Source organism: Formica exsecta, unplaced genomic scaffold (assembly GCF_003651465.1).
Source record: "Formica exsecta isolate Colony F162 unplaced genomic scaffold, ASM365146v1 scaffold444, whole genome shotgun sequence".
Lineage (NCBI taxonomy): Eukaryota > Metazoa > Arthropoda > Insecta > Hymenoptera > Formicidae > Formica > Formica exsecta.
The window spans coordinates 283,974-295,423 of record NW_021851677.1 but is presented as its reverse complement, the minus strand read 5'-3'; the positions used below and the strand labels follow the sequence as shown (position 1 = coordinate 295,423).

General features: G+C 38.2%; 1 protein-coding gene across 1 annotated transcript in view; it reads right to left on the bottom strand.

The window, feature by feature from the left end:
* LOC115240704 (tyrosine-protein phosphatase Lar-like) overlaps positions 1 to 11,450 on the bottom strand; it is a 294,948-nt gene that overhangs the window by 31,011 nt on the left and 252,487 nt on the right. Inside the window, 8 exon segments of the mRNA XM_029816013.1 lie at positions 668 to 964; positions 2,212 to 2,362; positions 2,646 to 2,975; positions 3,058 to 3,158; positions 3,644 to 3,667; positions 4,935 to 5,219; positions 5,747 to 6,022; positions 7,323 to 7,433. Of these exon segments, the coding sequence (XP_029671873.1) occupies positions 668 to 964; positions 2,212 to 2,362; positions 2,646 to 2,975; positions 3,058 to 3,158; positions 3,644 to 3,667; positions 4,935 to 5,219; positions 5,747 to 6,022; positions 7,323 to 7,433 (1,575 nt within the window).

Below are 11,450 nucleotides of genomic sequence, written 5' to 3'. Positions count from 1 at the left end.
AAAGAGACAGGTGACGAAGTGACGTTAGCGGAATCTGAAATCGAAAGTATATATATGTATATAGTAATGTACGTAAAATACGTAAAATGCATTCACCCAGAATAACACGGCGTGTCGTCGCAACCCGCACTGGAACCGCGCGAAAGTATAACCGGACTGGGGCTTTTATGTGACGTTAGCGGAATCTGAAATCGAAAGTATATATATGTATATAGTAATGTACATTATATACGTAAAATGCATTCACCCAGAATAACACGGCGTGTCGTCGCAACCCGCACTGGAACCGCGCGAAAGTATAACCGGACTGACTTTTGGCGGGCTTTTATATTTTTGGCTCTCTCGGATGAGGCGCGTTATTACTTCATCCCAATATGGTATTTCTTCTTCGCGAAGTTTAGCGTGTGAAATTCGTAGCGACCGCGACCGATTGAGGTTGGTGTTGCGATTACGATCGAATTTTCATTCAATATCGCAGACATTATAATAACATTTTTTTTTTTTTTTTTTAATACGATAGAGTTTTATGAGAAGAACATTATTGCGAGATATTCATAATGTTATCGCTCTCTCGCGCTCTCTCGTGCGTCACCACGGATTTTACACGTTACTCCTCGCATGCCTGAAGTAAACAGAGAGACTTTCAGTCAGTGTCTGTGATACATACCGTCCTCGTGAGTTCTGACCATGATAGGATAACTCGGGGGCCCGTCACCTACTCTGGTCCCGGCCAATACCCAGATCCGATACTCGGTCCACTTTTTGAGCTCGTCCAACACGAAACGCGTGTCATTCAGTTTGATATTCCTCGCCTCGGAGTCAGAGCGACCGCTTTCGACGACTTGCAGTCTGTAGTAGGCGATCCTTCCGTTGGAACGTTCAGCGACCGGTGGTTCCCACGTTACCAATATAGAGGTTGGGCTGATCGCTTTGCCGGTTACATTGCGAGGCGGAGCCCCGGGGACTGTATAACACTCAGTTATAGGAAGGAAAGAAACAAAATCGGGGTCTGGGGGAGGGCATAATCGGCAGTTACCAGTCGATCGTACCAGATTCTGGCTTGAGGCTCAAAGAATACGAGAATACAAAAAGCTACCGCGTTGAAATTATACATTGTTTAATTATTGTGTATCTTGATTACTTGTTTCGTCGTCGGATAATTATCAATTGATAAAAACTAACATTAATTTCACATTCCTGGCGATCTCTGTTCAGATCTCGTTGATTTTCTAGATACATTTGTTATTTTAAAATAAATGCAAATGTGACAATTGTGACATTCTTATATGAGGCGAATGATAGATGATCGATCAGCATGCAATGTGGCGAGGAAACGAGTTCTCGTATTCTCCGATTTGACAGCCTCAACGCTGAGAACGCACAATCGACGGTGACTGTCGAGGGATATTAACAAAACGGTACGTGACGATTGGTCAAGGTTCAAAATGGTGTAAAATATTCAAGGTTAAAAAGTCAATCGATCCTTGAACAGTCGAAAAAAGACGTGATTAGAGACAGTTCTCCCGGAGCGGCTCGGTGTTAACTCGGGCACAAAAATATGCAGAGTTAATGAATTATAACGTTAATATAATAATTGTAAGGGAACGAGACAACAAAAAACTGAAGAACGGACGATAAATTAATATATTATCGAGAATGAAAAGAGGTGCCCAAAATGCACACATATATCAATGCAGTGCTTAGTGCAATTTATATGTATGATATGTACGTATATATATATAGATATATATATAAAGTGGCATCCAAAAACGGCTTTCTTATTTGCAACGCATGCAGTCATTCTCACTCTCCCACACTTCATTTGTTTCGATGTTACTCTCTATGTATATATTCTTTTCTTTTTACGCTCTCTTTTTTTCTTTATCTATTAAACGCGTCTTCGAAGATAAGAGATTTTTACTTTTTTTTTTTTCTTTAAAAAAGGCTTTTTCCAAGGTGTTGTGCGTCCAATAGCTTACGCTACTTGCAGGAGCGTCTAGCGCTACAGCACCTCCTACCTGCTGTGCCATCGCGATACGTGATTGCCCGAGGAGTCCGGAGGACTCAGATACGTCCTATCCGATCTGATCATCACAATCTGAGATTCGAGTAGTCGATTATCTCGCGGCAATCCCGTATCGACATGCATCTGGCACTCCTCGCTGCATGAACTCGCTCGATTTCATTTACGTTCGTGCGCGTTCTGCTTACCGTACTGTTTTGTGCGAACCGGATACGGTATCGTCGTGGCACCTTCTCCCCTTTGACTCCTCGCGGCCAGCCATACGTAGTACAGAGTATTCGGATACAGTCCGGTCAGTGTGTAGTTCTCGGTAACCGGTATTCTGCGATGATGCTTCTCCTAATCCGATTAGAAATGCCAGATGTATTAACGCGACACGTAATATCGCGCGCGTAAATTAATCGTCTCTTTCAAAGAATCGCTCGTGACGAATTTTAAAATCTTTTTATTTCTCGAGTTTTCTCTTAATTACCAAATGATTAGAACCAAATTATTATCCTTAATATCATTACCAACTTTAAAATGTGTGGCGCATAAACACGAGATGTAATTAGCTATCATTCGAAAAAGGGGGAAAGTTTTTCGTTACATTATCGTTACAGAAATTTATTGCCTTGCTTACCTTCGCGTAAGTGTCATTCCAGTACAGCTCATAGCTGAGAATATTCTCAGCGCTATGAGCGGGCTTGCTCCATTGGAGCGTTACTTTGGTCTCCCCGATCTCGACCGCCGTTAGCATTTCGGGCTGACTCGGTACCCCTTGTTGTGTTTTGATTTGCACTGGCAGACTGAGAGGTCCAGGACCGACGCTCGTGAGTGCCTGGACTCTTATGGTATAGATGGTATGCGGCGTCAGCTCCGAAATCGTTGTCAGCTGGCTGTTATCCACCATTTGGTATTGCCACGACGCCATCGGTTGATTCGAATCCGTTGTGTAGTACACTTTGTATCCCTATAAAGATGCGCACCGTGTGTTCGTTAGCGAATTTGTTGCGATTCGGAAGAAAAATAATTTTTAAGACAAAGACACCGACCGTCACTTGACCGTTCGGAGTTTCCGGCTCGTCCCACTGTATGACCATTGTGCTGGAGCTCAACGGTCGAACTTGAACCTTTCGCGGCGCTGTACCGGGTTCTAGAAAGAAGATTGGTCGGTTTTTAGCGTTATTAGGAAGATCACAAAGTACAAAATACACACGAAAACAGTGGAACGGTGATGTATACACCACAGTTAGTTGCACGATAAGAAGCCCTCCAAAAAAAGCAGCTCCGAAAAGAAACCCTTCAAAAAAATTGTAAAACTAAGAGCTAGTGCGATGTAAAAATAGAGAATTAGAGAAATAGAGAACGAAATAAAATTCCATTTTGTTGTGTAATAATACTACTAATCGATACATTTTCAAAAAATCACACCGCAATTAACTACAAGGATATGAACGTGTACGTATCGATGTGCATTTTAAAAACAGTAAAAATATGTGTATGTGTTACAGCAAAAATAATTATTATCTGTGTAAAAAGTAACGAAATTGAAATGAAGAATTAAACAGGAACACGAGCAGGCAAAGAAATCGGTATAGATGTATTACTACGGCACTCTTAATATATGTTTTGACTTACTGGCACCTCCATTCGTAGATTCCGCTATCCGAAAAAAAATGTCAAACGATTATTGTACATTCTCGGTACATAAGTGAATAATAAATTCGGAATGAAAATACGAACTGCGAGAACAGTCTACGTTTACAGCCTTCGTATTTTCACGGAGTAAGAAGTGTGCTACTATTTTGTAGGAAAGGTGCAATTTCGCGTGCTGTCTCTCTCGCGTTTCTCGCTTCCTCTTTCGTAAAAAAAAAAAGAAGACGAAGAGACGTATTCGAGACGGAGAAGAATATAGATAGATAGATAGATAGAGAGAGAGAGAGAGAGAGAAAGCGAGAGAAAGTAAAAGAGGCAGTTGAGGCTGGGGATATAGAGGTGAAAAAATACACAATGACACGAGATGTCGAAGCGCGACGAAATGCTGTAGAACGGCCCGCAAAAAACACTAACATGTTTGGTGCAACAAAGAGCAGAGGGGGTGTTTGGTGATAGGTGAAAAAAATTTTCTTGTCACTTACATGGATCAAATCGTGCGTCCACGGCGGACAGCATGGAAAAAAGTACAGAATTTCCCTCAAAAAAATGTGCGTAAAAATTCGCTCCTTTTTCGATAATGTACAAAAATTCTATCTACGTGCAAAAAATTCACGCTTACAGCGGAGTAGTGCCGTTCCTCCGCTTACATTATCGTTCTCCGATCGTTTCTCGCGAATGTGAATACGCGAAGAAAAAAGAACTGTTAGGTCCGAAATGGATTCGCGTTTTAAACCGACGAGTAAACTCACCGCACGTATGTTCATTAAGAGGCGCAGAAATGAAACATATACTGATTCATGAGTGGGTTTACTTTGTTGTGTTGGATATAGATACGATTTTCATGTACGTAAAAGTATCGTAAAGAAAGATTGATTTGAAACATCATTATTTCATACGTTAAGTTTATGTTCATACGATAAATTTGAGATGACGAGAGAAGAATGTCGATAAAATGAGAGATATTTCTATAGAAACGATTTTTTCCATTGTTTTTTTTGTTTGATGTAAAAGCGACAGCGAATTTTAATTAATGGAAAATACGTTATAATAAAATTATAACAAAATATATTCGTAAATATTAGTATATTGCAACATCGAATAAAAGGCTTTGTCTTATAAATTATTGATTTTTTTCGTCTAATATATTCTATGATATTTAAATAACAATCCATGAATCTTGATGAGAGAAAAATAATCGTTTCTAGCCACGGTAAAAATGTAAAAATGGTTAGATTAATGATTAGTATACAAAAGTAAATGCTATAGTACTGACTTGTTTCACCAGTGGTGACTATCACCGGGGCACTTGGGGGACCACGCCCGATGCTGTTCACGGCTATCACGTAGAGCTCATACTCCGTATACGGACTGAGACTCCTAACATGGTAATACATCGTCGTGATACCGGATATCTCGGCAAATGCCTGGTTCACATGCTTCGGTTTATGTTGAATTACGTAGTACTGCAGATCATCCGGTCTTTTGTAGGACCAGCTCAACTTCACCGACGTCGCAGTGATATCCGACGCTTGAACATTCTCCGGCGGGCCGGGAAGAGCTGTGGGGATATTATTACGGTTTTACCTCTGCGACTAAAGCATTGGATACCGATAGTGATGAAAATCTGAATAATAATGATTTTTTTATAAATATCGTATCTAATCTCTCGCGCGCGCGAAACGCTAAATTATTTATTCAAATGTCCGAAAGACACAATAAATAATCTTGTGAAATTGTCGCGATATTTAATAGCTTTCGGAAAAAATGTTACAGATGATAAATTCAACAAATGAAATCCCTTTTCAACTACATATCTCTCCGTAACAAGTTGTTTTGCAGTGATTACTGTTATCGTAATGCTAGGTTTAACAATAAGCGGATCGATTAGTTATCCGATGAAAGCACAATAGTGCGGAATATAACGCGCGATTGATCGGCTTGTAACGCATAATCCGCGATAACGCAACGTGTTGGAGAAAACGATTTAGGAAAGACTTGAAGATATCTATAATTAAAGACATCTATCTAAGATATCTATAATTAAAAGTGAGATACTAAATCTCACAATTAGAACTCGATACGAACATTGAACCTTCACCATCGTAGTCGCGTCAATTATGCCAAGATCGCTGGCGGCTGTGCACGTGTAATTGGCAGACTCCTTGATGTCGGTCAGTTTTAAGACATTTTTGCCGACAGGCAGGTTGTCTTCCGGCGTCAAATCGGTCGCAGGATCCTTTCTCCATTTCACGTAAGGCATCGGTGCGCCCACCCCGACGCAAGTGATATTTAGTGATCCGCCCAACATCACCTCGATCGACGTCGGAGGACGAATCGAAAAGGTCGGTGAAACGCGACGTACTGAGAGAAAAATACATTTGACAGAATAAATATTCTTTCCTTTTGGCGATAATTCGATTCAATTTTTTTAACATTATTCAATTTTACGGTTTTTTAGTTTCAGTTAATTTTTAATATTTAACTCGATATTAGAATTACATTAAAATAATGTGAATTTAAGATTAAATATATACATGATATGCAGAATAAAAAAAAAAAAAGATTTTATTATCTGTCTCTTTCCAAAATTTAATTCGTAAAAACTCCCCTAAATCCTTAATCGTTTATAACTCAAAATTTACCGATGTTTTTACTCATCTTTGTTAAATAAATCAATTTTAAATTGAACAAAATACTTTTACATATAAAATATGCTAGAGAGAAATTTTTCTCTGTATATAATATAACATGTGTGTGTGTTTATATAATATATTATATACATAATTTTTTACAGTGACTTATATATATACGTCACGTTACGATTAAACTGAACGTGTAATGTGTTTGTTTACGAGTGACATTAAATCGAAATGTAAACGCATATAATGGTGTATCTAATTAGAGAATAAATTACGAACGCAAAAACCCGCGAAGCGTAGCAAAATCCTGAACGATTATTTGAAAGCCGTTACGCAGATTTTACAAATCGCAGCTACGATAATTAAACCGAAATGTCGAGATTCGAGATCGCGGCGAAAACGCAAGAAATGAGAAGTCTCGGCGCATAACACGCGCGACGTGAATCTCGCGAGCCCTTTGTGCTGTCCGTTTAGTTTAATTACGTTCTAATTACGTTACATTAATTTTAATTACGAAGAGGAAAATGTCTACGTTTATGACATTGGCAACGAGCTTGCACTGTGTTCGTTATTTGGTCGGCGAAAACGTTGTTATTTTCGCGGTCCCAAATTCTTTTCTGGCTTTCATTAGAATATTCCGCTTTTTTTCGTATATTATAAAAGCCGCTTTTAACAATCTATAATTTGCGACAAAATTTGCAAGATAGAATCCTATTTCTCAATTGCATATGTCGTGTAATACAGAAATTATTTGAAGAAGTATAAAATGTACACATAAATAGCACGATACGCACATACATTAGAATATATTTGGCCTATAAAATTTATTTATTTTTTATAGAATTCTCTCTAGAATTATGTCATAAATCATAGATCATCTAAAGCGCGCTTATAAAGACTTTACGTACAATCTCTTATAAAAATACAATAAAAGCATCATATTATTAAATTAGAAAATATATATACGCTTTGTAATTAACTAATCTATTATATTTGCGTGTGTATATTTTCAAATGACATACCTTTAACATACAACGTGGTCGATTTGGAGTACTCTGTACCTACGGAATTGTTAGCGACACATTCATATTTGCCCTGATCGGCTACATCAGACTCGGTAATCTGTAAAGCACCTGAAACATAAAAGTAGAAAATATTTTATCGGATATTCTCTCATCCAATACTATCAATTATAGTAGCAGCTCTATGCAATCAATATATAGCATAAATCCTGCATATACTTTTCCTTGTTATATCTGGATATTTTACTCATTGCCAGATATTAAATTTTATTACGTCATAACTATCATTATCTTCAAAACCATCGTATTATTCTTAATAATTATTAACATAGTACGGTCAGATTTAATTCGACAGGGCAGGTTTATTATTAAATCATTAGAAACAATGTGAGAGAATGGTGAGACGTGTAAATGGGACGTTTTTTAAAGAACTGCGTTCTGAGCAATCCTCATCTTCTGCAATTATTCAAGGCGAAGTATGGAAATACATATGCGGTGAGCTCGACGGAGTCGCGTTTGAGTGGATGTCTGTATTCTCTGCGGCTCGTCGCGCCTTTTACTTCATTTTTCCACCGCTAATAGAATTCCCACTGTGTTCTGCGGAGACGTTGGGCCCGGGCAGGACAGGGAAAAAACGGCCGCCTCGTGTCACCCTTTTCTCACCCTCTCTTGCTTTTTCCACCCTCACTCGTACATTTCGTTTTCCGGCTACGGGGTTCGTGCGGGGCTTTCTACGATGCATCAACTCCCTTAGAGCGTGATATCGCGATGATGAACTGGCCGTTGCGAGGCGTGTGATTATCTTCGCCGACACTACCGGTTCGGTATAATTCAAGCCCCCCCCCTCCCCTCCACCTCCCGATCTCCATCCACGCCCTACCTATTCGTAAAGTAAACACTAGCGAACACTGGTGGAATCGAGAATAAAAGGGGTGGTTGGCGTAAGACGAGGGATCGCTGTGCTCTAGGATCGATCATTCGTTTTTCAACCTTTCTGACGTTTTATCGACGGTTATAATTAGGGGATGATTGTTAGCGAGATAAGCGACGCCGAACGCAAATAACGCGGAAAAAATAACGTCGCGACGCGGCGTTTTTACGGTAAGGTGTCTATGAAAACACTACGGAGTATATTATGTCTTCGACAGATAGATTGTGTGCATCGCGGTGTGTAGGACGCATCCATACGAAAACGCGACAACACGAATGAGGGGATTGATTTCTCTCGAAACTCGAAATGTATCCGAATATTTTTTCCCCCGCAAGACAAATACCGTGCGCGGATCGACGTGTTGTTTCCCTCGCGAGCGAGCGAACGAAACATGCGCGCGCGCGGTCGCTGATAAAGGGTTTCTCCGTTTGGATATTATGGTTTGGGGTAAAACGCAGCTCACAATTATGGGCGTGACCTGGCACGGCTGTTAATTTCGCGGACCGACGAATTTTCGCCGGCTCCCGATTTCAGAATTCGTTATCCGCTCGAACAGATTCACGTGCCATACGTGGCGAGTTTCAGTGGCCGCATTGCGATCGTGACTCCGATCCGATGGAGGAAAAAGACGATGAAGTGACGATAATTGGAATTTTTGGAATCTCGCTCTTATTATAGAGAATTTGATTCAATGACTTAATTAATATACAACTATTTTTTCAACGACTGACCTCATCTCTCTCGATGATTGATTTTGACAATTTTCTTTCTCTCTTCGCTTTTTTATTAAATTTTTGATTTTTTAAATTTATATTTAATAAAATTTAAAGAATGGCCTCTAAAATCGTGTGTTGCACGAGATTAGATTTAAATCTTACAACATAAAACTAAATGTATAAATGTAATAAGAAAAGATTGGACGCCAGACCTTAGAATTTTTCGAGCTAGTCCTGGAAAGAAAGGGACTCGCCTAGGGTAGAGTTCGGTAAGATAGACGGAAAAGAAGCAGGAGAGAGAGTAAGGGTCGAGGGTAGAAAACACTCCATCACGAGTGAGAAGCGAAGCGAACTGATATCGCGTACGATCGGAATACGTAATCGTGCCTCATCTACAATTTCCCGTAAGTCGACCAGGAAAGAACGGGCCTGATCGTATTATTATCCCGATGGAGTCACGTGCGCATTGTTAGCATACCACCGCGAAAACATTATGGCTGGTGAAAAATATGACCATAATATACTCGTTAAACGCTCGTTCATCCGTCACATTATTAAATAATAAGTAAAAATGTACTAAGGTTTTTGAGATGTAGAGTTGTCATTTTGATTAGCTGTCACTTAGATTTAAAAAAAAATACATTAATACATAATTAAAATTAAAAAAATATATATAATTAAAATTTGCGATTAATTGCAGTATTAATTGATACAGATATCTTCTTCCATTAATTTTCTCCTTAACCTGTTAGTGTTAAATGTTCGACGAAAACAAACGTGTTCTGAATATTCTGAAGTTTTTGCCCGTTAAAATTTACTTTTTAACTCGTCTTCTACCCAAAATAATCTCATTCTGTTAATATCTGATTAAACTTTGATATGTACATTTCGTGGTTTCAAGTTGAAGCTTGAGTTACCTTAAGAAATGAAATCTTTGTTCTTTTAAAAAATTTGATAGGGCATTAATAGTTCCATATTCGTTCATATTTCGGCTATTATCACTGTTTCTGATAATTCATGGCACTGGAGTGAATTATAATAGAAAGTTCTTCCGACAGTGTACCATTATTAAAATTAATATCATTTTCTTTCTCTCTTCGTCTTATAGGTTTTATCTTTAGGATCATTTTGATATTCCATTGCCTAGTCGGAGTCGTAACTTTTCGCTTTATCGCGTACACGATGCAAGATAAAGAACGATACAGAATTTAACTTAGGAGAATGCGCGAATTACCATTGGTTTAACGATAACATTTCTACGTAATAGCCGCTTAAAATATTCATAAGGGTTGCAAAAAGGGACGGTTGCGATGAACAATTAGATCTTGAACGCGTGAAACACGATGCAAGACAACGATAATCGCGCGTCGTGGACAGTTTATAAATTTTTAATCAACGCACGCAAGCACCACTATAAGCACGATCGGCAGCACACATAATGCAACAGAGCCCCAAGACACATAATCGTTAAGAATCGCTGACATAATATCCTGTGTTCGACTCTTTTCATAATTCCAGTTTACCATATCGATCGAAAAATCGAAGTCAGGAATATTTTAAATGAGTAAAAAATATATTATAGATAGTGCGATATCTCTTTATCTCTCTCTTTTCGCTATAAAATTTTTACGTGAAAAATGATTACTCTCCGGAACTATATATTTACGTACATATTAGACTTTTTTGCGCTTTTGAAAGTGGGATAATTTAAGACTTAAAACCATGGTAAATATATCGCTTCAATTTGTAATCATATCTTATCCAAATACGTTTTCTTTTTTTTCAAATTTGCATCGCGTTTTTAAAAATAACAGCTCATATATCTCGTTATAAAGTGGAAATATCGTATATTTCCAGAATTTTCTCGCGCTGTTCTTTTATTTTAAAGATCGATACAGTATACATGCGTAAATATCTAAACTTGGCCCTTTTGCTTTATGATTCATAAGGGACATAAGAGACGACATTTCCATCGGTTCGAGTGCTATTTTTAATATCATACATTCCATATAAAATTACGAAAACTGCTTCTATTTCCATGTTTTATTTGGACGTCCAGTATAATGTCTTGTTTTTGTTAAATAGTTGTTGCTCGTACATTTTGTTTTTATTTCGACGAGGATACGCAACGCGAGATACGTTGAATAAAAATAATAGGTGAATACCACGGTTCTCTCGCGCCGGGTCGATCAATATTACCGGTACATGACAATTAACGACGTTTACGAACTTTGTACTACGTAACAACGAATTTTTGCCCAGGAAAAATGGGCTACAAATTCATCGAGGGATCTGCCATTAATGATTAAAAGGTTAAGATATAAACAAGTGAGCATACAGCATTAAATCGTTTAACAAAACAGCGCATTTATAACTTTCATCTTTTTAATTAAAATCAGACACGCTATATATATATATATATATATATATATATATATATATAAACGGATGATTTTAACTTTTTCGGACATTTATTCATAC